Below are 27,923 nucleotides of genomic sequence, written 5' to 3' on the forward strand. Positions count from 1 at the left end.
AGTCGGGAAGCAATCTCCAAAGCTCCTTTTGACTAAAAGCTTGCACAACGACTGAAGCCTTCGGTGGAATGCAGACACGAATGCCAGAGAGATCTCGTGTTATTCTCAAGTTTGCCTTGGCGCTTCCAAAGACTTCATGTAGAAGCTTCGATCTTTGGTACAAATAACTACGGACGTAGGTTCCACGCACGTAACCTGCAACATGTCGAAGCTATGATTAACAAATTTCTGATGATTGATTACAGATAACTTACCAACACATAAATAAACTAAAATCTTTTTATAAGTTCAAGATTTTAAAGAAATGTTTAATTATTACGTACGCTGGTCATCGTGCACTTGGCGAAGTGCCCGTTTTCTTGCGCTTCTCTGAAAATATAAATGAAAACATGTCACTGCATAATATCTATTTTTCAAGAAAACTAAAAAAACGTTTTATTATTAAAGCTCACATTTAGTTTATATCAAGCTGTGATGTACTGCATAGGCTAACCACGCTAATACTAAACCAATTAATGTATTTTTTTATAAAGTGCTGCCTAAACTGACCAGCCGCGTCATTAATTCCATTTTTAAAAAGTAGCCCAAAGTCAAAGAGTTAGGAGGCAGTTAAATGTAGATAATTTCAATATTTATGTCCGTAAACACTTTTGTACTTAGCACACAATGATAAGTGTTTAAACTTCATCACGAGTAGAAGGCTGCAGAATCAAAGTTTCACTCCATTAGTTCTATATTGTGTTTATCCCTGTTTTGTTTTCCTGGTGTTTTAGGTACACACTGCCGCGCTAATTGCAAAACAATTACTAATTCATATTTTAAACGTTAAACAGTGTTGTCACTTGTTTTGCGCTTGTTGTGTTGACATATCATATACCGTATAGGCTGTTACTTTATTTTTGGTGCTGGACCCCTAAATGACGAAAAATAAAATGTTGATTTAAAACATGAGGTGCATCACACTTTAAAAAGATGGTGGGGGACAGCATTTCACATGCATTGTATTGCTTGCATTGGTTGAGCACTTTCTACAGTGATGCAGCGATAGTCAGTGCGGCCGCTTGACTGTGACCCACGCAGGCGTCCAGTGTTGTCCTGTATTTGTGCAGAAAACCTTTTCTAGAGATACGTGTACTTTGAATCAACATATGCGAATTTTTACCGCCTGAAAGAGCCAAGGACCCATGTCTTTAATTTCTAAACTCCTGGGTTGTTTCAATCTGCAAGGCCGCCCCAATTCTAGAAAGCATAGTGTCGGGTTATGATGTTTAAGTCTAACCTTGAGGACCGGGTAAAACATCTGTTTTAATTCAAAAACGTTGATTGCTTGATTTCGTTATAACGCCTTTTCTTTCTACTATACTCATTTTACATGTTAAAATGTCTATTTGAATAAGAAGCTTCTGATGATGTAAAGGTAAAACAGGCTGTGGAGTTTATTAGACAATACAAACTGAATTTGATGTTAGAATGTCAAATAGCATACACTATATGTGGCCCTTTAAAATTTCGATTTTGTGAGCTCGATACTGATAAGTTAGCCGATCCTTGTCATGTTTTCACCATCTTATCATAATATGAATTGTAAATCGTGTATTATAACTATGTGTATTTTTTTGTTTTGTTTGAGAGAGAAAAGTGTGAAAATACTGCTATAACGACAGAAACAAGTTCGACACAAGTCACAACGCAAACTGCCGCAGTTCAATTAAATTTTCCGTGCTTTGTGACGTCATATAAAGCATTTTTACATCAGAACCCAGCCTATTTTTTGTCCAATAAATTGAAGTCATGGAAATATAATTGCCAAGGAAACTACGATTAAAATTTATTGAAAATATTGTTTGTTTCTTTCAGTAACTGTCGCACGTAAAAATAGAGCAGTGCTTCGATACAATATCGTGTAATGAGATTTCATGCTTCGAAAAATATAAAGTACTGTATTCTTTCTTCGGCCGCATACGGATTCATAACAAGTCTATTTTTTGTTCTATTATAAAAGTTTCACTTGGTTACTTCAGTGATGTGAAAATTCGTCACAATTGATTTTATTTGTAAACCAGTCACGTGATTAGTACCCGCATAGTTACCGTAAAATATAGCCAATCAGGTAACACGTTTTTGCGTAGCTGTCAAAAATGTAGCCAATGAAGTAACACGTTTCTGCCTCGTTACCATTAGTGTCATAAAAATGTAGCCAATCAGGAAATAGGTTTCTACGTGGTTACCATGAGTCATAAAAATGTAGCCAATCAGGAAATAGGTTTCTACGTGGTTGCCATGAGTCCTAAAAATGAAGCCAATCAAGTAACACGAGCCTGCGTGGTAGTCAAGACCAACAAGTTGCTAATCAGATGGATTGTTACTGAGCTGCCGAGTTGTCATGAGTGATATTAAGCAGTAGCCAATCAGATTTCAACAAAACTATGAAGATATTGTCACCACTCAGGCAATACGTTTCAGGGTAGCTGTCATAAAGCTACTGTTGAGCCATAGCCAATCAGGCATTACAGCTGTTGCTGGGTAGCCTAGTTGTCATGAATACTATCAACGGATAGCCAATCAGGAAATTGTTTCACGTATTTTATTGTCACTCCTTTAAATGTTTTATAGTTATATACTGTAAATCTAAATCGAACATGGAATATAGTGTTTCTTGTATTTTATCAATAAAATATCTTCTGACAGATGTCAAACCCACAGGCCACAACATTGCTTGACATGAACGACTCGGTTGTAATACAAACGAATTTATTTCATCACGAGTCAGTTCAATCATAAACAGCTAAAAATCGATTTAGAACGTTGTTCTATTTAAGCTATTTGAATAAGCTTAACTGAAGATGATCTAGCTGATCGAAATCGCTTTTAGCTGCTTATGATTGAACTGGCTTACAAAGTATGAAAATAAATTGGTTTGTATTCCTGTATTTTATTTTCGTTGTTTTTGTGTGATATGTTTGGCGATAGGCTACGGAGCCTACGGTAATGACGTATTTCTCTGAATTTTTTTATATTGTGGTTCACAGAAAATTGTAGAACAATTTCTTTGAAAAAAGAAGTGGAAAATACTAAAATAGCTTATTGCAGGATTTTATTGGGTTATAGCCTATATGTCAGTATGATTTGAAGCAAGCTTTCAGTTGTATTGTTGTAGTTAACTTTATTAAAAGAAAATGCAAAACGAGATTCCTCACTAAAAACTTGGTTCGAAACGAAATAAAATCAAGCAAAAAATAATGTCGTTTAGATTAGAACACGCCTAAACCAGGGGTCACCAAACTTTTTTCTCTGAAGGCCGGATTGCTGCGAGATTAACAGCTGCGGGCCGGATGCAAATTGCGAAAAGATATACAACTATTTAGAATCTCCATTGACTTGAATTGAGCACAAGAAATAACAAAGTCAGCGGTGGAATAGCAAAGTTGTGATGAAAATCGAAATGTTGCTGGAAAAGTTATCCCCTGCTGTGATACACTACAGGGCATTTTACACTACAGCTGCCATTTCCGCAGCACGTGGCGGGCCGTATGAAATCAGTTCGCGGGCCGTAGTTTGGTGACCCCTGGCGTAAACAATCAATAATTTTCCAAAGAACATGACGCAAATCTATGCTGCATTTATTGATACTCTGCATTGTAATATTCTGTTTAGCTTCGAGCTCACAAGAATAAAATCTTTTTATTTTGCAAAACAAAAGAAAATTCTTCACCAAAACGTATTATTTGTAACGAAATACATTTGTTCCAAACAAGTAACTAAAGCTGTGGCCTATTCACTGATAGCCCTAGAAGTTACTATGTTCTTGAACAATTCTGAATGAAGCTTTTATCAATAGCCTCCATCTAAATATTGAATGAAAATGAAACGAATTAATAAGTTACATTGGCAGTAGCCTATAGAGGTAACTGGTAACGATTAAGGGTTAGTTAGTTAGTAGGCTACGTCCTTTAGCTCTGTATTGGGGTAGGCTAGAGATTTGGACGTCAGCAACATTGGATCCGGCTAATGGCGGCTTTCCATGCACTCCTGTTTTGAACGTTGACCACCACAAGAATTCCCCTTTCGGAGATCTCTATGACACCACATCTTCTTTGACCGTCCACGTGGATTACCCCCGTCCTTTTCCAGCGACTGAACCTTCTTAGGCCAGGAGTACTTTTCCATTCGTTGTACGTGTGTTGTAGGATAAAGCAGACTATAGCCTACTTTCTATGTTTGTACTCTACTTTAACGAAAGCCAGAATTAAAAAAAGTCTGTAAGATACCAAGTCCAGTAGCCTACCTTTTTTGTCTCCTTCCGTTGTTAATATTATCTGTTACGGTAGCCTACTTTTAAAACACTGTATGACCATTCCAACAATTAAATTAAATTGCAATTACTTTACCTTGTGAAAGTTACGAGGAAGTCTTGCTGGCTTGTTCATCCAGTCGTAGTGCAAAAGTACATTCACAAGAGCACGTTTTTCAGGGTCCTCATCCAGCAAAGAAAGGATTAAGTTCCGAAAATCTTTAAAAAAAACTAAATTTATTAAAAAAAAAAAGAATAAATTGAAAAGTTGTTTGTCGGATGGTGACATTTTTTATTTTGAAATGATAACATAAGCAATTCGTTGTTTACACACAAACTAAATTATATCTCACGAAGTAACTTATTTCTGGCTTATCGAATACTGTATCAAATGTAGCGATGGCGAACAGTAATATGTCCCAATAATGCGCAAAATCGAATTTGCATTATCGGCCCATTCCAGTCACAGTATCCCTTGATTAGAAAATTTTAAAAATATGGTTTATCCATACAACTTAATTGCTGAGGTAGGTTAGTTCTGTCGGTCAATACATGAATGATAGCTCTGTATTAATAATAATTGTACTAAATTAATAATTGTACAATACAAACTCAATAATATCAGTAAAGATTAAAGCCTGCTCGATCTAAGTTTACCGTCAGAAGCTGTTTCAGTAAAGGGCAGCTTTCTCTCTCCATGAAAGAACTTCATGCAAGATTCCAGTACTTTCGCAGCAGTTTCACCAGGAAAAGGTAACTTTCCAATCACCATGGTAAAGAGAAGCACTCCCCTGTAATGTATAAAACATTAGTATTTTTAAACTATAGCAAACAATTGGTTTTTAGTGCAATGTCATAATTTAATTACAGGCGTCGGTTGCAGAGCCGAGTGGTGAGAGGCCTGGAACGACATTCAATAGGGCGCCCGTTCGACGCCGTTCAAGAGCATGTAGATGTGTTTTTGGCAGGACACTTAAAGGCATAAGGTGAACACAAACAGTGGCTTCCTTGCCTTCCCGTCCACTGAATCTTCAATCACTGCGCGTCAGCCTGGACGAGATAACAAAACTGCTTGTATCAAAGTAGTTTCTTTCTTAACATTTTATAGCTTAAACTAATAAGCCACAATATAACTTTCTAGATATTGTAGGATAGTAAAGCATAGGAAATAGCAGTAGAGTTTATCGTAAACAGAAATTGCAGGGGCGTAACAAAACGAGACATAAAGGAGAAGTTCATAGCCTACCTCTTTCTTGGTAAAATCTTTATCCCCTCTGCTCATATGTTCCGCCAAAAGTGCGAAATTCACAAAAATTATGACCCATTGACTCTCTACATCTAAGTTTGTCATCTTGGTATGAGGCTCTAGTTATTTTACTCCACAAAATCTATGGCAAGCAATCAATAACTGTGTCTGTCATTTCACTTACAAACTCCATGCGTCCATAGCCTTGGCATCTTTCAAGGTTTTTGGTTCTTTGGTGTCAGTAAGAACTTCTGGTGCCGCGTAGCTGGGACATCCAGTAAAAGCTGGGTGACGTAAATATCGAGAAAGACTCTCTGAACTTTGTGACTTCGATGACGACACCGAATTTGGCCTTGTCACACATTCAGCAGGCACAATGGACGTGCCAAAGTCTCCCAATTTTACGATGTTTTCAGATGTTATGAAGATGCTTTCAGGCTTGATGTCACTGCAATAATGTAGGCCACGTCATTAAATTGAGTTCAAATATTGTATGACGCCGTTTTGTGCTTTTTTTCATTCATCAAACATGACATAAGTTATGTCTAGCACCGTTGATAAGATATTTGGGCCCAGTACCAAATAGAAGGGCGGGGACCCAAACAAACCACCTTTGATAAAAATAATACGACTCCACAGCATACGCCGTGTTTCCTTAATTTCTGGGCCTCTTCGTAATATTTCGCCCCCTCCCCTTCCCTAAATCAATCCCAAGTTCAAAAGCACCGCCCTAATCAAGCGACAAGCAAAATAAGTTTACGACGATTTCCAAAACCTCTTAACTTCCAGGTGTCATACAAAACTAGAACTGCCTATTTTAATGATCCATTAGAATTATTTAAACAAAAATCACAGAGTCCAACATGTAGAAATAAACTGTTTTTACCTCTATAGTGCTAAAAGTAACAGATCATGCTTAGTTATTAGTACAATGAGAACCTTATTTTCTCATACCCGACACTTGAATCAAGCATGGGACCACCTTTACCTTTTTTTCAAACAGACAAAAACTTTTCCCTCTTTTCAAGACTTTATTGGCAAAAATTCCACACTTCTCTAGCTAGACTACCTGCTGCAACAACTGAACTAAACGTAGTGATTAAACTTACCAGTGAGCAATGTCGCGTGTGTGCATGTCACGCACGCCCTTTACAATTTCGCCGAAGAAATATCTTGCTTCGGCCTCATCCATTGTTCCGCAACCAGTGTCCACGGATGTTGAACAGATGTTGCGAAGACGTAATTCTCTTTCTAGGTCACCAAGTTCAGCAAGTTCAGAAACAATGAAAACGCGTTTGTATGCCACGAAAACATCAAAGATGTTTATCTGCAAAGAAAAGTTCACCTTGTTTTCGCATTGATATTACGTTTGAAGACAAAAGTTGAATTAATATGAGTAAATCAATCAAAGTGGACGTTGAATTAACGTAAAAGGGCCGATTTAGTGACTTGAGAAACCAACAGTATCAAAATAAAATTATCTTTGTTAGATGTTCATTTTCGGAAAGCTTCACCGGCTCAGTGCCAGGGGCGCCGGAAGCGGGGGCGCCGGAAGCGGGCATCCGCCCCCCCTGCCCTCAATTTTTCTGCAGATGGAGGGGCAGGGGGGGGGCAATAGTGCCCTTTTAAAGTCATGTGAGCTACTGCACATTTTTCAATATAACAATTTCTGCTATTCGCTTTTAGCCTAATTATAATCTTTCATTTTTGCCTCAAAATAATATTTACGGCAAAAAATTTTGCAACACAGTAGCCTACAGGCCTTAAAACTCGTTTTTTTTTCGGCAGCCGTCGTGCCCTACCGGGGGAGCTCCTTCTCGGCAGCTAAATCTGCGTGCTTGGAGGCCAAAATACAAATAACGATATCACAAGTAAATAGAATTAAACTTGCAACAATGCTAAAATGATCACTTAGCGTGGTTGGAGTCTGGGCCTGGGCGACGTCCTACAATAGAATCGTTGCACTACGCAATAACTGCTTTATCGGGATTGTAATCCAGTACTGCGGGACCATCTAACGACACTCGCACGAGTGTCTCCAATGTGGCTTGATTTCAATGTGGCAAGATTTTAAAGAAGTTCGCCACTCCCCTAGAATTCTGTTTAGCAACGAAAAACAACGTTCGACATGTGTTGACGATGACGTCAAGGTAATAAAATAAGTATTTCAATGATTAGAAAGGACATTACTAAAAGAAGCAAGAATTTTGCAAAATATGATCCAAAAATGTTTCCCCTCGGATGTCAACTAACCTAGTTCTCCTTTTTAACTACGATTCAATGTCCGACAACATCGAATCGACATAAAAACGACAATATTGCCAGCCGATGTAAATTAGCACTTCGGATTAAGACTTTGTTAAAATAAACGTCGGGAATTACAAACAAGACTGACAGCGCTGGTGATCGCAGATGAATATATTCCATCAATAACAAATATACAATGCAGCAGTGGCGATTATAACGCGCTGACCTAATTTTGCGTCACTCTTTGATACTTTTCGACAGTTAATCCACGATCATTCTATTGCGAAATTAAATAATTGGCTAGAAGAGACCGGCGGCCAAACTTGGCCGATTGAAGAGGTAGCACCGGCGGTCATTCAAACACTACTTTGCGGCCATGGCCGCAGGCTGCTTTAAGGCTTGACAGTAGGTTACACCATTATAACATAGCATGATGCCCTTCTTTGTATACCGGACACTTGTAGGCTATCACTACTCAATACATTGTGAGCTGATAGATTAGCATTATCGCTATATCTTATCTTAAAACTTGAAAAAAAATTGGCCCTTTTGTAAACAAAAGTGCCCTTTTTTTGTAATCTTGCCCCCCCAGTCAAAAATCGTTCCGGCGCCCCTGCTCAGTGCCCAAGTGGGTCTAGCCTAGATGAGGTTATCGACAAAAAATTTTGAACTGTCGCAGCTGTGCTGATATTTAATACACATTGCAGTACCGGTAAGCTAAAACATAACATGCAAGACGCACCGCTCGTGGGCAACCAAACAACTCATAGCTTGTAGCTATTTCCCGTGGAATGCTATGGGCAAGCGAAGCAAGTTCTTCATGCCCAACATCCACGTAAAGGATCTTAACGGCCACCTGTAAACAATTTCCAATTAAAAAGGTCTATTGTATACTGTAGTGCTTTAAGCAAAGACGCACAGCATATTTATCAACAACATTTATAATTCATAGTGCCTGTAACTTACAAGGATAATATTTACACATATGTTTGTTGTTAGCCTATAAGCACAATTTATTTATTATTATAAATATTAAAAGCTGATGTTGATACATTTAAACATACCTCCGTTTTCGAATCCAGAGCTAGAGTTTGCTGCAAACGCAGATTCTCTTTCACGACTCGAAGTGTCGGAGTGGCCTTAAAAACTCGGGCTGATGTTTCTCGCCCCAATTTTATGCCATCAAGAGGATAGCCATGCTGAAAGCATGCTAAATACTCTTCTTGAGTAGGCTGATTTCGAAGACTTTCCATTGCAGTTGCAAATAGAATACACCGAACAAATTAGATTGAGATAAACTCGCTCTAATGTAACGCATTCGGGATAAGAAAAAAAATATTAAAAATTTCTTATAGTACTTTTAAGCTTTTTGTGACGTCATAATACATTTGAAGTTGATAGTTTAACTATATGACGTCAGCACTTTTTCACATTTGGATCAAACAGACAAAGGCATACTCTAGGAAGAAATGAGCAATGCAGCCACACATTTTAGTAAGCAATAAATAGTAAAGCTAAACATTAAAACAATAAAGATCTTTTTGATAAGACAATAACCGCTTCAAGCGTTGTTGAATATCACAAATATACTTTAGGTGCATTTAGCCTACGATTGGTGTCAATGTGAGTAAATTGTTAATTTTTACAAGTGTAAGTTATTACAAATAAATCAGAAACGCTTTTTTATTTACGGGACCTTTAATAAGCTAAGCCTTATTGTATTGGGAACCCCTGGATTAGTCTCATAAGATTATTATTTCTTAGGGCTGTTGGAAGCAATCCTTTTTTGATCGAAACAAAATTCTTCAAAAGAAAAATGTAAATTCGAAGTGAAACGATATATTTTACGCTGAACATTCGTAAGCTTGAGTAGGCTAGGATACTTGGCAAATCGCTCAGAAATCTTTGCAAACATTCGAATTATGGTTAGGCCTACTGAGTACCATTGTTACAAATTTGCTGAAGTTTATTTTAGAAAAACAATAAGCACAATGAAGTAAGCAGTTTGTTAAGTTATTTAATATGCTGACCACTAAAATGACAAGTTTTCAAACCGTTTAATTTTATTCTGTTGGTGTTTGCTTTATGTCAATATGTAACGTTAGCTTAAATTTATAGCATGTAAACTCTTGCGGGCCAAGATCGATTGGATGCCGGTGAAATCTCGCTATAGCGACTTTTTTTCTTTCACAACAACACTCTTATTTTTTAGGGAAAATGATCAGAAAGTGACCGACTGACAGTCGCTCAAGAAAATCGCATGTGAACCAGTTGAAGGTAGACCTACCACAATACAAGTTTGTTCGCGTTTTTGCAAGAAAACGTCGTGCATGGGCTTTGCAAACAAAGCTTAACCAACAAACTTTAAAAAGGAAATCAGTGATTCCACCAATCATAAAACAGTTCTTCACCAATAAGAAAACGCCTAGTGTCTTTGCCTTTGATTTTTAAATAGGGCTACCATATGTCCTCTTTTAGAAGGATTTGTCCTCTTTTTTCATAAAAAATGAATTGTCCTCCGAGGACACTTGAAAATGCTCAAATGTCCTCTGTTTTGCATTGCTATCATTTTCAACAAAGTTTTATTTTTATGTGACCTTGGGAAAAGCTAAATAAATCTAAGCAACGATACCAAAAAGGAAAAGTATGTTTTCTGTGAGCTGTGGCAGAAGTAGGCTATCCTTGTTTAAGAAAAGTGTTTATTGGCTTTGAAGTTGACAATGCATTACTTGCTGTGGATACATTTATTTCTGTGGCAAACAAAAGAAGTGTTACTCGATGGCCATGTCAGATGTATTTCTATTGTTCGACTCTTGTGTTGCCTATTTGGATGAATAGATCACTAATTTCATTTTCCGAGTTCACATCCTTTGATTGGATGCTTAGTGCTTATGCTGTCTTACACCAAACAATAGAATAGCGCTTTTTAGCGGTGTGTGGAAGATTGGAAGTATCTGTCAGAGAAAAATGTTGGCATTGATGATGTTAAACTGTTCGATCTATACCAAAGCTAATGCAAAGGCGTCTTAAAACTGATAGCTAGCTTGCATTAGCTTTGTTTAAAGGATGGCACATTAGAAAATGGACAGAATAGTTCAAATATTGCAGAACTATAGATTTTTTTAATGAATTGTTAAAAATCTAGCAATTCTTCATCTGCAATAAGCTATGACTCAAAATGCATGTTTTCTGTGGAGAAAATCAAATGAACATCAAAATGTTCATTGACTGAATCTAACAAATAAATATGTTATGTTTTTTATTTGTCACCTAAGCCTATAATCACCTAAGAATTAAGATGTAAATATTGTTTAAACGTAAAAATCCACTGGCATTTTACTTGCTTACTAAATATGTCCTCTTTTTGGGTGATGAAAATATGGTAGGCCTATTTTTAAACAACTGTTCAAGAAGCAAGCTCCTCATAAGGGAGGACTAATGTCTGAGCTGCGGATCCTTCCTTTGGCTAGTGATCGATCCAATGCGCTCTTATCTTGCAATTTTCCCGTTTCACATCAACCACAAATTTTGCATCTAGACCTAGTCTATTCATCTTCTCCCGATTTTTAATTTATAGACCAATGACAAGAGGTGGGCTCAATAGTCTGCGCCGTTAGCTCAGTGGTTAAGCGCCTAATCAGGATTAAGCGGCACTGGTTCGGCTCTCAGGGAGTGCGCAGCAAGTTAGAGATTCACACCCAAGCACCATAAGCAGCAGTTTCTGGAAAAAGATCTCATCGAAAGTAAACGACTCAGTGTGCACATAGTCAGCCATGTAACTGCAGACAGGACGTCACTGTTTCGACCTTAAGGTCTCCTCAGTGCAGTAAATCGTACACCAGACATGTACACCTTAACACTATATAAGTAATGCAGCGTGGGATTTTTCCATTTGTGGTACGCAAGGAACCACATTTGGATACTTTCACCCATCTTGCCAGAGTATGTACAAGTTAATGCAATCTGCCGTATTGTTGTTGATATTTTCCACAATACTGGTAACTAAGTGGTAAGTCTTAATGGATACTAAATGACGTTCTAAATAAATGCACAAGCCAGAGCTCATGCTTTCTCATATAGCACTGCAAAATATAACACATTTACACAAGAAGTTTTTCTTTTATTGACATCAAAGTTAAAAATAGGTGAAAACTAATGTTACAGAAGCAAAAAACACACAGACATAGCTACTAGTTTTGCCAGAAAAATCGAGTAGATTCAATAAAGAAACTTGTAAGATGAAATAATTTCGTTTTTACCGTCATTCAACAATACGGAACATTGAATAAATGTGATGGCAGATTTTTAGCAGTTGGACTAGCTGCATTTCAAAATCACACACACGCGAACAGGTGGTTACAAAAGACAAACCGTTTGTACGTCAATATAACGTTATGTAATGTAGTATCAAAATTAGTTGACGACATACTGTCGTTAGGTCACAGTGGTACATAAATACTGGTATCATTCCTTCGTATACGGGTGAGCAGCAAAAGATCTTTAAGAATTGTCTTTAACTTAAATGGTTTTCAAAAATACCATGTTTTTAACCGTCTGAAAGAATTTGATAAATAATACATGACTTTTTCAAACTTGCGTGATTTTCGAAAGCTTTTTCTTGTGTGTAGTCTCACTCTCACTTTACATGTGAGTGAAAATTGGAATGCTTCATAAGCGTTTTAACACTTCTGGAAGCAACCAGAAATTTTAAAATTACTTGGTTGGCAGGTAAGTGATTACTAGGGCCATTTAAAGTCATTAAAGTCATATTTTTTTCTATGCATCAGTAAGTCGTGAAATCAAATTTAACGCAAAAACCGCATCCCTATGAGGTATATTAAAAAAGTTATGAAGTCATATAAAGTCATATTTTCCTGGTTAGGTCATATATCAGCTTTTTAAGTTATATAGTCATATTTTTGAGTTATAAAGTCATACCGTTGTATACTTTAAATAAAAAATACCAATTTAAGCGGTGAAGCAATTAAGCACTAAGAAAGTAAGGCAATTTCTGATTGAACGAAGGCAAACTGTAGGATTAGCCTACATAACACTTACAGTCACAGACCTATATTTTATGAGGTCACACATTGAGGTCAACTTAATACTCAAAATGGAAAGTTGTACGTACACCATCAAAGAGGCCCATGCTGATCTAAATGCCCTTGATTTCGGAAAAGATCCGCTTGAGCTCAAAAATTACATTAAGAAGCGATTAGACAAAAACGATGTGAAACAAATTATGGAGCTACAAAGACAAGACATTTCACCAGCGCTTTATGCAAAACTGCAGAAGTGTCAACCCACGTCAGCGTCTGTGGAGCGCTCATTTTCCATACTAAAGTCATTTTTACATCCAAATTGTAACTTTAAAGACTCTAATATTCCACACTACATGAAACTGTACTACAACAGTGGTTTAAAATAAAAATGGATGTGTATTACTGTTATGTTGCGTATGTTTTACTCTTTAGTTCCGTGAGTGACGTTGTTCGTATGTAAAAATAAACGATTTTTACATAAAGTCATATTTTCCAAAAAATAAAGTCATATTATTGATTTTTTAAGGTCATATAAAAATGGCCCTAGTGATTACGCAATGCAAAATTGCCTAATGACCATTGACCATTTGGTCAGTGAAGCCTTTGTGTGATAAATGTTTTCTTGTGTCCAAAAAGGTTTGAAAAGTGTTTTAAACCTTCTTTTCAATCAGCCAATACCAAGCACTTCAACACTGATGGTAGGTGCAAAAGCGAGACAAGAAACTACACAAAATGCTGCTATTTTTGTGTTGTTTAATTATTTTCATTATCCCCAGCTTGACACTAAATTATGCGGCACTGACCAGTGCAGAGTTGTCTTTGCAAACACCTCTTCAATATAATTGATCACTAAGTCAACGTTAAAAAACGTTTCGTAATTGTAGGAAAAGCAACTTCTCTTGACGATAGAGCAACTGAATTTAAGCGATTTGCAAATCAGAAAAACACTTGATTAGCGTACTTGACAGTTGACACCAACATTACATAATAACATACAAGTCTTGAAATAAATTAAAGCATCCAAATTAAAGATACACAAAAGCAAAAAAATGTCTAAAATTAATTACAAGTCATGACAATCTGCAGATTTTAAACCTTAGTCAGCTCTAAAACTGGCTTTTAAAATGCTAAAATCAACGTTGCAGAAACTCATATCAAACCTAAACGATGTAATTCATAGGCTACACATCAGAAGGTAATGCAGAGGTTTCAGGGTGCATGCATTGCGTGACGGATTTGGTTCTGCAACGTTTTGTACAAACAACAAAATAATGAAAGGTTGTACAAACTACTGAACAGTAGTCTAACGTTTGTTTGTAAAGCAAGCTAATTCGTTTTGTACATTCAAAAGCGGCTGAAAATCACCTTTAGGTCCATCAGAATAAAACAAAAAGTTATTTGGAATGACCAAAACAGCGAACACAAGAAGATTTAAACTTGGATCTTTTTTAAAGAAGCAAGGAAACACGGGCAAGGGCATCCCAAGAAATCAGATAAACAAAGAAAACAATGTAAAAAATATAAAAACACTTGTGTCAAAAGCTGTTTTTTGTTAAAAGGCAAATTGTCGAAATTTTCTGGAGGCTACGGCCCCTAAACGCTCCAAAACGAAACCTACCCCATGAAAGATAGCTTTTTTTTCTTCTTCTTTCTTAAAAAGAAACAAGCAAGGTTATCTCTCTTTTTTTCCTACATCGTCTGCTGAAACCCACTTCTGCTTGAATAAATATAGAAATCACAAAAGCATTACTGTACGCATGGCCACCTAAAGATACGGCCTGATTTGTCACATTTTGTAGAAATTTCCAGGTTTTTTTTAACTTTGGGCGAACGTTTAACCCTCTGTCTACCGTGGGGTCCAATGGACCCCAAAACAAATTTTGTTCTACGATTTCTCAGGACATATAGCAGATACGATATTGACATACTTTGACTTTTCACAGCTTTGCTTGATCTTTAGGACAATATAATAATTATTGATCTGAAACAAAAGTTGGTAGCCTAGAAAAAAATAATAGCATCTTGTACCGTGGGGTCCAACGGACCCCAAGCCTGCTGCATTCGAAGTAATCTTGTATTATAACAGCACTACAAGAGTAGTCGACACTATTGACAGAATGGTTAGGAAATACACTTCTAAAAGAATGACGAGAAGATGGCTGATAGCTCTATTTTACAATATGATCGATGTCACTGCTATCGATGCTTTTGTGATATGGCATCAATTACAAGGCAAAAATAGCAGCACAACACTGAAGCATGCATGCATGAAAGAGAATAAACTTTTAGATCCGACTAGGAAAAGAGTTTGCTGGATTACCAGCTTCGTCTTCAATATCAACAAGACATCTAAACCCGCAACAAATTAAAAGAAACAGCTGTTGAAGATCAGGCGGTAACAGCAAAGAAGGCTAGATGCTATTATTTCGAAATACACAAACATCAAAAGTGCAGACAATTCTGTTCTACTTGCAAACTCAACGTTTGCCAAAAACACTCGCAATTCATTTGCAATGAATATATAATATATATACTCAATAATATATAAACTCACAATAATTCTTGTGAACTAATATGCAGGCCTAATATGCATTTTTTAGCCAAATCTCTCAATAGCGTGGCCATTGCTCAAGAATTAGACCAATTCCGTATCAGTTTGCTTTGTGCAAGGTCTACTGTATGACTTGTTTCTTAAATTTCGAGTATTTTTGGTTTTTCAACAGTGTTTTAAAGTTATGATTGTTGTAGTCTGTTACGTCCTTTCCTATTGAGCTTTAATTTCATCATCGGAGCTGATTTTTTTTTGCTCAAAACAAGTACTTTAAAATTTGGGGTCCAATGGACCCCAACGGTAAAACTTGCATATTTTTTTTCGGTAGACAGAGGGTTAAATAATTTTTTCTAAAAATTAGATTTTTACGCTTTCTTTACTCTTTTCCCCAGATGACACAATAGGTTTTAACATCCTCACATGTTGAAAAACAAAGAAAATTTGATTTCGAAGATTTTAGTCAGACTGTTAATTTTTCAATAACAGTCTGATTTAGCGTTTTTCAACTTACTTTTTCTCATTTGCTACTGCTTCCCAAAGGCAACAAAAAGTTTTATGTCATTAGGAAACCGCAAAAAGTAAAAACATCTCAAAAAATGTTAGTCAAGCATTAACAGTAGCTGTAATCAAAATTTGCAAAATGTGACAAATCAGGCCGCATCTCCAGGTGGCCATGCTGTACGTAAATAAACCATATAGGCCCTATTGTACGTAATTTCAGGTTATCGCTCAATATATGGTGGAATATCACATCTCACAAAATCAAGCCCTTCGGCATTGATTCAATGTGTGGTAAAAAAAAATACGCTAAACTTGTTTGTCAGCTACGTTTCGTCTCCCATCGAGTAAACTCTGCTGCTGGCGTTAGATATTGTAAAAGCACCATCCGGGATATTAAGCGGAACATAGATGTATCACCCCAACAGCAGAACGCCCATTTGACATCACAATTGAAAGATCTCACAAATAAAACAGGACATCATTGCTCTCCTCTAAATGTTCTTTCGTCCTCCGAAGAACTAGAGACCATGTTGGTTCTCTCGGTTCCCGTAGAACCGGATCGGAGGCTTGAAGATTTATTTGCAGTATGATTTAGGCTAGCCTCTGTCGTCGGAGATCCACGTGTGTACTGAAATATTAAAAAATAAACATTAGTCTACTGCTTTTTAACGTTGTTTTGTAGCAAAAAGAAGTTGTAAGATTGAATTTTTACGAGTCGTTCATCGAACTATATGTATCAAATTTCGCAAAAAAGGTTTTGTTTTGTAAAGTGGCGCAAACAACATTTTTCCCGTAATAAAAATGTCTGCTGTCGTTTCGATCTACTGTCGTTCAACTGAAACATGTATTGTAGTTATAAATTATTAACATAAACACTTTCTGGTACTGACAGTTATTAGAGAAAAAAAATTGTTTTTCAATATTACAAGTCAAATACATAACGAACAAATATAGAGGCAAAAAGCACCAACAAACCTTACGATTTTCTTGCCAAAGAGCTTCGTTTATGAAAAGACGTGAATTTTTAAATGTAAAATAGACAGCTTAAAATAACATCTTACTTTGCTTCCTGAGTGCACGCAGCGTCTTTTAATGCAAATTCCCAATAAGATAAGAGTTGCTATCAGAATACATGAGAGCCCGACTCCTACGGCTATCGGGACTACGTCCGTTGTAGATTTTCCTGGACCGTAGCAGATCACAATGGGAGAATCCTTCTCTTCCAAAATGCATTCCTCACAGCAGGATCCATGGCGGCGATAAATTCGTCGGCAATTCTTGGGAATAGGATCACATTTAGGTGAATTGCATTTCACCAATCCATTGACACAGGAACACTTTGTGCATCCGTCCGAGGTCTTATTCCACTCTTTCGAGTGCTCCAGAATCTTCCCATTATCATTGCAAGATCGAGAAGATGGTGTATCTCCTGAAAAATGTCATAATATTGTTATTTATTAAAGAAAGGTGATAATGCTAACATGATAATAATTATTTGCTTCTGGAAAGATTAGCAGTCAACTGGCATTTATCTATAATTTTTTTTTGTAAACAGGCGTCATATCTTTGCTTGAAGATATGACGCAACGCGAAGGTGACATAGCCAAACTGTAAAAAATATTCTACTTGTCACGGTGGTATTACCTATGTTTTCAAATCAACCTATACAGACAGTAGCTTATATTAGTAATAATGCAAACGTTACCTAGGCACTGTGGACAACACATTCCTTTTTTCAAAACCGGGTTTTCACAAGGCAATGCTTGAGGACATTCCGTACCAAAGCACCTGAAAATATTTCAAGTTGAATGAACGTGTGATGGAACCCAAATATAGATGAATTTCTAAAGAAAGGTGAACTATGAAAAATATAGGCTTTATTTCACAATGCACTTACTTGATGACTCCATTCAAACACAAGCAACTAGTGCAGTGATCGATGTGGAATGCACTCCCATGTTCGTAAATAGTTCCTGCGTCGTTTTGGCAACTTTTGGCTTTTCGCGACGAAGTGTTCGATGTTTCTAAAATATTTCAAGATATTGTATGTACAGATTGTGATGCATTTTACCAATTTACGTTGCAATATATAAAAAAGTAGATACATTGTGTGCGTGCAGCTCTTTGAGTGTGAATTAATTAATCGTAGTTGAGTTGTGTAATCAAAATATAAAGTTTATTTTAAGTTTTGAATGTCATAAAATTACATTCACAAAATGTTTTATGTGTTTATTTCCATTCTGATATTCGTTGAACGTTGTACATTAACATTTCATTACCTGGACACTTAGAACAACAAGAATCTTCATCAAACACAGGACTTTTACAAGGAGTAGGAGGACAAACTTTCGATGTGCACATCACGTGACCATGATGACACGTACATGACGTGCATTGATCAACATTCCAGCTTTCACCTTCAACAAACCAATCATCGGTTTCTCTGCACGAGAGCGATCGTGGATAGAGAAAGGAGTCTGTTTCGTCATCTGTGATAAACAAACTATTCAGCTTCATTGCATCATTATAACTTGAGTAAAAAGTTCTTGCGAGCACTCACCCAACATAGCAAAGTAGTGCATATATCTAACCATAGATTTTAAAGCTAACAGTGGACTTTACTTATCATTTGAAGTTAATCTGTCAACATAAACAAGAGGAATAACCATTAAATTCTTGGTTGAGTTTGTAAACCAATAACAACCTGGTTCTCCAGTGGGGTGTCATTATAATATACAATTTGACAACATTGTAAAAAATATAGAATCTCTGTGGCTAACAAAATCACAGCTATATTGGCCAGGTAATTCTGGGTAGTAGAGACAGTAAAATCCATTACTGTACAATATTCAATAATAACTTTACTAGTATTATTGTATATCTTACAATATATTTCCATAAACACTACTTTTATAATTCGAAGTAATCAAGAACTTCTTTAATAAAGGTAATTATTTTTTACCTGGACAAGTGGAACAACAGGAGCCGGGTTCAAACACGGGGTTGGTGCAGTGAGGAATGGGGCATTTCATGACGTCACACAACACGTCACCACTGCGGCACACGCACATGCTGCAATCGCTGCTCCAGCTTTCGCCATCATCGCGACGGCCTCCGCTTTGTACGTCATTACATGACTGGCCAAGTGAACTTTCCATGGACGTGCTGATGTTAATAGAAGGTGAAGCTGAAAACAAAATTTTGCAACTTGAAAGCCAATTGCACTTTGTTGAAGCGGGCGTTTATGGGCATTGTTCAAACTCTGAAAACTTTAAGTCCTTTTTTTCTTAAACCATTAAACAATACAACATGCAACATGCCATTCAAAAAGTGTTCTGCAGTAGACCGCTTTAGAAAGATGAACATTATTTACCTTTGCATTTGCATATGGGGCAGCCGTACTTGTTTTCAGCCAATCCAAACTCACAGTCCTTGTCACATGAGCTAATAGGTGGGCAGCGGCGGCATTTGCATCGATCACAGCCTTTCTTGTTCAGTCTGAACAGTCGACTTGTTAGCTTGTATTCTCTTAATACTTACGGTTACACAGACATTTCAATTGAAAAAAATATGAATTGTTTGATACCTGACGACCGTTAACTCAGTGTGGGACCACTCTTAGCCTACCCTACCATCAAAGTTGGCATATTCTCTCATACCTCAATGTGACGTACAAGAAACTCTTAAATGTCAGTTATAGTAATTGTCTTTAATTCTTTACGAGGCAACAACATGATTATTCAATCTGACTTTAATTATAAAAAAAAGTCATCGTTCTCTTCAATAATTTCTGCAGACCGGAGATATGGTTTGACATTGCTTCAAGCTGCAGTGCTCATCGTCTGACCCATACAGCAGCTTCGAGCAGTGTACAAATCAATTCTTGAATAATTTCTGGAGCTTACTTGTATCCGAAAGGACATTGCTTTCTGCATGAAGTCATTTCTTTGCATTTCTTTTGTCTGCACTGGCAGATGTCACAACCTGACTTGTCCACCACAAACCCCATTGGGCAAAGGGAATCGCACTCAGTCAGTGCAGCGCACCCTTCAACATCTAAATATCACATCGTAATGATTTTAACATAGCTGGACAGGATGAATGTAAATCAGAATTGTAAGCCTGGCAACAACATAGTGCCCGCTATTCAATGAAAAATATTATTATCATCATCTTATCTTCTCAGAAACAAAACAATAATCTAATCGCGTTCGAAGCGGAAATGAAATACAGCAGAAAGCAAACGTGAAGCAAGCGTTCTGGTTCAGTTACAATGCAAGGCAAGAGTAATCTCTCTTGCATTTAAAAAAAAACAACATATCCTTGCTTTGACAGTAATGTTACCGAGACCATCAGAACAAGAAGGAATTTTCAAATCTTCACTAACCGGCTTTACATTGACAAATGTGGCAACCCTGATCATCATCCTCGAAGCCATAATGGCAATCAAGATCAGTTAGTGAACAGCTGCTGGGACTTGGGCATGTTGGAATGGCAGTTACCATAACAGGTTCTGTAAAACAAAGCAATATAATGTGATGTTAGTACACACACACAACGTGTGCTTGTTGGTGAGTTTTATTCCAAGTTGTTACCATTTTTCGCAAGAACACAGTTGAAACCTTAAGAGCAAATTTGTAAAAAAAAATTACTACCAAGTTTGTTGAAAATGAGTTTAGTATTTACATTTTGGACTCTTCATTTTTTTTATTACAATCGAAACATTTTAAAGTTTTGTATTGATCCAAGCTGGTATTGAAAGCAAAGGGATATGCAAACCAACTGTCTACGCTACGGAGTAGGTTGGTTAAAACCAACCTTTCCTCAAATATATAAACATTTTGGCTTCACTGACTTCATGAATTTGAGTTGTTTTTTTTATGCATATCATGTAGCTACTGATATTTTATTTGATTCTTTTAAAGGTAATTATATCAGCTGACAACAAATTTTCATTTTATCGTAGTTGCCGTGAAGCAGTTCAGGTTTGCAGACTACACTAGCATCGGACAAGCAACAACGATTATTATTCAGCAATATTGAAGCTTTAAAAAAGCAAAAGATTGTTGGTTATACGTTTTTGCTTGAAGCATATGCCTCTGAGCAACCTTTAATTGAGAAACTAAGGTGCCAATTTGTAAACTTGAGGATTGTCTTACGCATTGTTAAAGTATTTTCGTAAAACAAATTCTTCTGCTTTTTTCAACAAAAGATGAGTTTTTTTAAATAAAGTTGAGCTTGAGTTTGATAGTTGGCGCAAAAAAAAACGAAAAAACTGCAAAAGATTAGCGGATTTTTGAGAAAGATATCGGTAATGTCCAACAAGATGAAGTTTGAGCAATAAACTGTAATCCAGATAGTTTTATCAGCACAAGTATCACAAAATACACAAGTTCACAAAGTACAAATTAAGCGCAAATCATCGTAAGACGTTGAGCAGGCTAAGGTTCTCGGGTAGAGACAAAATACCACAACGTGTTCTTTCGCTGTCATCCCGTAAACTTAAAAATTCAGCTAAGGACTGTAATGAAATCTTCCGATACGACTAGCGCTACTTAGAATGCGAAAAAGAGGAACTACGTTTGGTATGAATCAATGTCAAAACGTCCTCTGTTTCGCTTATAGTAGGATATTTACAAAACGAAGCATCAGTTCACTCATAAACGCGTCACATATTTTTCAAAACTATCAAAACTCTACTTTCATTACAGTTTTTACTTTTTGTACATAACGAGTTCTAAGCAAAAAGATAAGTAGGCTACCATGTTATGTAAGAGCATTAGTAAGTCTACGCTAATGAACACAGGGAAGATGCTGTAACCTTGCAATAGGTAAAACATGCACAAACGATCGTTGGGATAGTAAACGTACACGTCTGTAATCTGTATCTAGCACAGCCACAAATTCATTGATCACCACATTTTCTGATTACAAAGAGTTCAGCATACCTGCTATAATTAAAGCTTCTAGTTCTACACAAGGCTGCCAATCTGACGACCAGAGCTATTAGCGTAAACGCATTAACGTTAGCAATTCAGAAAGGTTTAATTACGCAAACAAAAATCTTATTACCAAATCAATTTAAAAAAAAACAAATTGTTTTGATAATACTCAAGAGGAAGACGCAGTTCCCTGAATGGTATTTAAATATTCATGAGTTTTTCAAGAGCTACGTCCTGCTTTTCAAAGATTGCAAGGATTCGTAATTGACAGCCTACAAACCGTATGTCAAAAAGTGGTCAATCCCAGCTGGTAAAATATTTTCTTTAACATTGAATCAACGTCTGTTAAACCTTTTATAAACTCATGATTACCTTGGCAAAACGAAGCAATGCATCTAGTGACTCCTCCTTCAGAGCACGTACAATGGGTACATGGATCAGTGGACCAGGTTTCGCCCACCTCGTAGGTACGAAGATTGTCTTCACTCGTACACAAAGCATACGGTTCAACTGGAGAGGGATGATCTAAATTGAACAAAAATACTCTCTACCAATTTGAGTTGTTGATCGGTTTATTCCAAAGACATTCCGATGTTGATTTGAAAAGCACATATGAAGCGTAATCTTTGCAATGGGGAATACTTGCAGAACAAAACAAAAGAACCCAAAATGTAGATTACTACTTTAAACTCATGTTCAGCAGACGTTTCGAAAAGTATACTGTCAGCATCTTCACCCTATACATGTAAGTAGCATTTATAGGGTAAAGATGAAGACAGTATACTTTTCGAAACGTTTGCTGAACATGAGTTTAGCATCTACATTTTGGAATCTTTATTTTTTTTATCAGATTAACGAGGCGTTCCAACCAATTTGCTCCTAAGAAGAAATGTATAATATTTATTAATTATGTATCAATGACTGAGCATTGAGCAACCTTGGCTTTTTAGTTCTGATGGATCAGTTGAAGTGTAGCTGTAGCAGTAGCTGAATGCTGATATCGTACATTATATTCCAATCTCTCAAGTGCAAGAAAGAAATTGTAACAAAAAAGGGGCTGTTCACTAGCAAACATCTGTCTCGAATGAAAGAGAGTTGGCGCATTGTGAGCAATTAGGCAAATATAGGCCTACAGCTTCATACATTAAAATTATTGAACTATGGCAGAAAAAATTCATGGTAACACAACACTGCTTTTTGCAACACGGCCAATTTAAAAACGGTTAATTTTGCACCTTTTCCATTTTCATCCAAACAAGTTGGACAGCAGTCATCTTTGTTCATAGTCACTCGGGTGCATGTACTCAGGTCGGGGCAAACAATAGGCCCACAAGAACTGATCCCCATTTTACACTCGCACAAACGACATTTGCCTCTCTTGTAAGTGGACCCATGTCCAAATCGTGTTCCGTTCACGCTGCATCCAACCATGACAATATCTAAGACATAAAATTAACGCTTTTACACTTCGTGTAAACATTATAGTATACTCGTGGAAGAGTTATCAGTTATCACGCTTCATGCGACAATTAATCAGGTAGGGATCACACTTAACCGCAGACACCAATTTTCAGTTCATCAAGTGACAAAATAAGTCCATTTGTAGACTTGTTGAACTTCGCGTATACGTAAATAAAAACTTTAATGACGGTCTACCAGTCACAAGCCAAAATTGTTGATTGAGAAAACGTAAAGTGATTACGTGTCGCCAAATTGACATCCCAGCAGCTAAAATATTGAAAGTGTTACGAAAAATCATCATAGTTGGTGCGACCTTTGATGAACTACGGTATATCCTTATCTCGCAAGAATCAAGCTTCAAAAGACGTTGAACATTGAGTAAACGTAATATTTAAGTCTTGTTACCGTTGGTGCATGTGTACTCGTCGCAACACGAGCCTGGCTGTCGGTTTCCACGGTAGGCGACTTCTAGTTGTTTGTTGCCGGAACACTTCGGACGCCGACATTGCTGCTCACGACATTGGCATCTGACATGAAGAAACACAAAGTTGAACTCAAATACAATTCAAGATCATCAATTTAGCGTTTGCTGCTTTTTTCCGAAAAATAAAATAGATTTTAAGCTTATTGTCAAAACTGAAGGGTCTTTTCAATGAATGATTGTAAAGCCACAAATAGAATGGTGAAAGCGACTTTTCTGCAAGATGAGAAGTCGGCTATTCAGTCACAGGAAGACCAAACGCAAACACTTTGCTGTTGACTGCCCATTCGGCATTCATTCATCGTAAAACGTTCAAGCAATGTAAGAATGGCAATTTCTCTTGCTGAATGAGCACTGGTCATTACATCTGAAATCCACACTCATCAAACCTTTCAATAATGAAAACAGTACCTTAATATTTCTACAACGCATTTTGAGGAAAAGTAATATCTCTGGGTGAGTATCTGCTTTCTTTCAACTTCAAACACATAATATTAAAAATACATTTTGAGAAAGCAAAATCGATCGTTTTTTACAATTGTTGCAACCATTAGCAGAAAGACCTCGAAGCGCAAACAAAGCGTGTCACGCGATTTTCGACAATTTTTTTTCTAAATGGGCCCCACCTTACCAAACCGTAGAAAATACAATGCCAAGTTCTAAACAATCCCGAAAACGCGTAACAAATAATCTACAATGCAAACTTAATTCCACGACCTTATATAGACTAGAAAGGGAATGTTTAGATGCATTTTAGCACCATAAACAAACTAAATAGTGAAGACTACGACAATGTGCTGACAAACAAAGAAAAACCCATCCACGAGCCAAAAAGGGAGAAAAGAGAGTGCGTGATCTTTCATTATCATCTAAACTTTATCTATTTCTGGTCCACATTATTAATAGTACCTCAAAGCTGAGTAAAAATACAATAGCTTGTAGAAGAAACAAAACAAATTGTATCCATTTCCGGGAGACACACAACCCAAGCTTACGTTTAATGTTTTACTTTTTCACGTTTTGCATCTTTTATTTTTCCTGCAAAACACAAAGCGTTTGGGAAACTATGCTGTGGTGCCATCAACTTTATTCTTCTTCCGTTACTACATGAGTGCCAGAAGAAAATCGGCCACTTTGTGAAGGAATGTAGGACAAGGCGCATAAGCCGTCAATCGTGAACAACGCAATCTAGCTTAGTTTTAGAGTTAGACGACAAAATATATTTGGTCACAGAATGTGAACACAGAAAACGAACAAGCCACTTGTTTAAAAATAGAAAGTTTCCGCATATCTGTAGAGGAATTTCGCTCACAATTTGCGAGCACAAACCAACGAAAAAGTTTTGCGTTATCTGCTACCATTATCCTTCAAATAATCAGGACACTGATGACTATCGACAGTTGGTTTACTTGACACACAACATGCGTCAATCTGGCTTCTACTTGATTAGTCTGAACGTGAATTTGCAGACATTGTGCCAAACGCGGCTACAGTTCGCTTGAAGCACAAAGGTCTATTGTTGAAGAACAGGCACCACAGCTCTCAACTTGATATGCTGGGGCACTCGCAACGATAAGGAATTTATGTTTAAACCTCATTGTGATTCCACCTGCACATTTGTCTTAACATTTTCTACTGAAAATGCTTGACGATTTGCGTTTGAATATACAAAGAAACGCTGTTAACGACAATTACTGATTGAGTTTAAAAAATGTTATCAATTACTTTCCAAAAACAGAACTGGTCATTCCTTTAACAAAATATATGGACACGGAACAGTACCACTTTTAATATGTTTTCTGATGCTACTATAGCGTGAGGTCTACCACACCATGGTGTGAGATGATAGATCTACCTCCACCAGCACTATAGCCTACCTATAGCGCACGATTTAGCGCTGCATTATTATCCATCACTCATGATGCACGATGACCAAAATAAATAAGTGAATTCTATATCACAAAGGGAAGAATAAATATATTAGGTTGATAGAAACTTTGTAAATCTTTTAGGAACGATTCAAATAGATCATAGAAATTTTTTCTCATCATCTCCGATCAAAAATATTCAAGAAGAGACTGAACCAGCTAACTATCATCGACTCGCATTCCGTCATGGCAGTGTTGCCACACAAAAAATCACTAAATCCCTACAAGCGTCATTTAAAACTATCCACATGTCCATACGCAAACTTTATCACTGATTAGTCAATGGCAACATAACAAAACAAGTAGGACTTTAGCTTGATAAGTTACAATTAAACCAGCTTAATCGGCCACGTTTAATTGAACCACTTATTTACAACAACAAAAAACAATAGACTGTTGGTCACATCTATTCAGGGGGTAGCCAGCAAAAAAACTTCGGAGGGTTCAAATGAGTATTTTTGTGTGAGTGAGCCCCACATGTGAGTGAGCCCGGAAACGAGCGAGTCATCAAAGGCGAAGGACTCGCCGGGGGGATTGGGTCTTTCTCCAGAAAATCTTGAATAAAATACCTTAGAATTGCTCATTCTAACAATATTTTTAGCCTACATCAATAGTAAAACTTTGTTAAATGATGCTGTAACAGAGAGTGAAATATTGAATCAAACTATTTCGGATGGAGGGGGGCAATTGTCCCCTTGGTGGCTAATTGTGATAACGGTGGTGGTGACTTATTGTGAACTAATGGTGACTGAATCTGATTATTTTTTAATGTTAACTTTTGCTTTGCTAATTGTGAGTGTCAAAATGAAAAGCGCAATAATTGTAAAAAATCCCGTAGGGATCCCCTACTACCTACAGATGTTCCAAAATCCCTACGTGTGGCAACATTGCGTCATGATCATCATTTTGGCGTTCAGCCTAATCTATGTTTAACCTCAGTGCTGTCACACGTTTAAGGCTGGCCATGCGGTCTGCCACAGGCTGTACAGGGTAGGCGACAAATGGCGAAACACCTCACACTATAGCAATACTAATTTTTTTAAATAAAACTTGCACGTTAAAAAAAACATTTGTGTAACACGATGTGTTCACTTTGCACTGTGTTTGCACATCGGCACAAACTCGATCACTGACGACAAGGTTTCAAATGATGCATGATAACAGACAAGTTGCCATGCAACACTTGTAGATCATCGCAAACTTAAAATACGGTACTTTTGTTGTATTTTTGTACATGCACTTTACTGATATTAGGGAAAAATGTCAAACCGTAATGAAGTAAATTATATGAACATAAATGCAACTTTTTCAGACATGATCACATCACCATGAGAATTCTTCACTTTGTGAATGAGCTCATATTCACATTTCATTTCAAAATGAGCTCGGGAATCTTGAGTGGTGGATTGTTAGCACCCACGTCCCACATGACACCATTTATTTAGCATCGCATTAACCACCCATCGTGTTTATCCTTTAACAAGTTCATAATGTACTGGGATCAGAGAGAGCTAAACATACGTTCCAAATGAAAAGATTTGATAAATCACCCAATGCTGTTGGGTAAGCTGACGAGGTCATAATGTGATAACACACACAAAGGATCAAAGAAAGCTTTTATTATATGCCCTTAGACCAGATAAGATGTTTTAGTTTATTCCGGTTGTTTTTGATGTCTGAAGCATTTTACGTTCAATTAAAATATGGTTACATTGAAACAACGTCAAGCATGCCATTAGCTTTAAATCTGTCAAGAAGTTGCGTGTCAATTCGGCATTGTGTTTAGAAATGAAACGCGGTGGGTCTAACATCTTTATCTCAAAAAGCGGTGTACGATTTCAGGCTTTAGACATCAAACAAATGCTACGAATAGGTTCTGATAAGAGCCCACAACCCGGACAGCTGAGGTTACTTTTCTGCATAGTTAGCCACCAGGAAGACAAAACATGAGATTGTCTTTGAAACAACATTAAAGTTTTGTAAGATGATGCAAAAGTAAAAACTTTTAACTCGCAATGTTTTGTAAAAGTGTTTATGCTCCAAGAGTTGAGAGAATTAGCGTATTAACGTTAAACATGCGGTGAGCGATACTATTTATGAAATGCAAGCAGTTTCTTTCAAATACGTACAATGCGAGCATTTCCAATGTATGGAAAATATCAACACAGGGATGCTGGAAATGCTTCACTATAATAGTGATAGCCTACGGATAGCTTCAATGTCCTAATTTCTT

At 36.9% G+C, this 27,923-nt stretch overlaps 1 protein-coding gene across 1 annotated transcript in view; it reads right to left on the reverse strand.

The window, feature by feature from the left end:
* Positions 1 to 11,883: 11,883 nt before the first annotated feature.
* The window catches only part of LOC145786730 (cysteine-rich motor neuron 1 protein-like), a 31,455-nt gene continuing 15,415 nt past the window's right edge, over positions 11,884 to 27,923 (reverse strand). Inside the window, exons 6-17 of the mRNA XM_082598457.1 lie at positions 23,687 to 23,808; positions 23,056 to 23,259; positions 22,193 to 22,345; positions 20,266 to 20,391; positions 19,784 to 19,934; positions 19,252 to 19,376; positions 18,841 to 19,065; positions 18,158 to 18,367; positions 17,776 to 17,902; positions 17,584 to 17,666; positions 16,940 to 17,307; positions 11,884 to 16,506 (exon numbers count right to left, since the gene is read on the reverse strand). Coding sequence (XP_082454583.1) covers positions 16,357 to 16,506; positions 16,940 to 17,307; positions 17,584 to 17,666; positions 17,776 to 17,902; positions 18,158 to 18,367; positions 18,841 to 19,065; positions 19,252 to 19,376; positions 19,784 to 19,934; positions 20,266 to 20,391; positions 22,193 to 22,345; positions 23,056 to 23,259; positions 23,687 to 23,808 — 2,044 coding nt within the window. The 3' untranslated portion in view covers positions 11,884 to 16,356. The remainder of the gene's footprint in view (positions 16,507 to 16,939; positions 17,308 to 17,583; positions 17,667 to 17,775; positions 17,903 to 18,157; positions 18,368 to 18,840; positions 19,066 to 19,251; positions 19,377 to 19,783; positions 19,935 to 20,265; positions 20,392 to 22,192; positions 22,346 to 23,055; positions 23,260 to 23,686; positions 23,809 to 27,923) is intronic.

The sequence above is a fragment of the Aplidium turbinatum genome, chromosome 17 (assembly GCF_918807975.1).
Source record: "Aplidium turbinatum chromosome 17, kaAplTurb1.1, whole genome shotgun sequence".
NCBI classification, from domain to species: domain Eukaryota; kingdom Metazoa; phylum Chordata; class Ascidiacea; order Aplousobranchia; family Polyclinidae; genus Aplidium; species Aplidium turbinatum.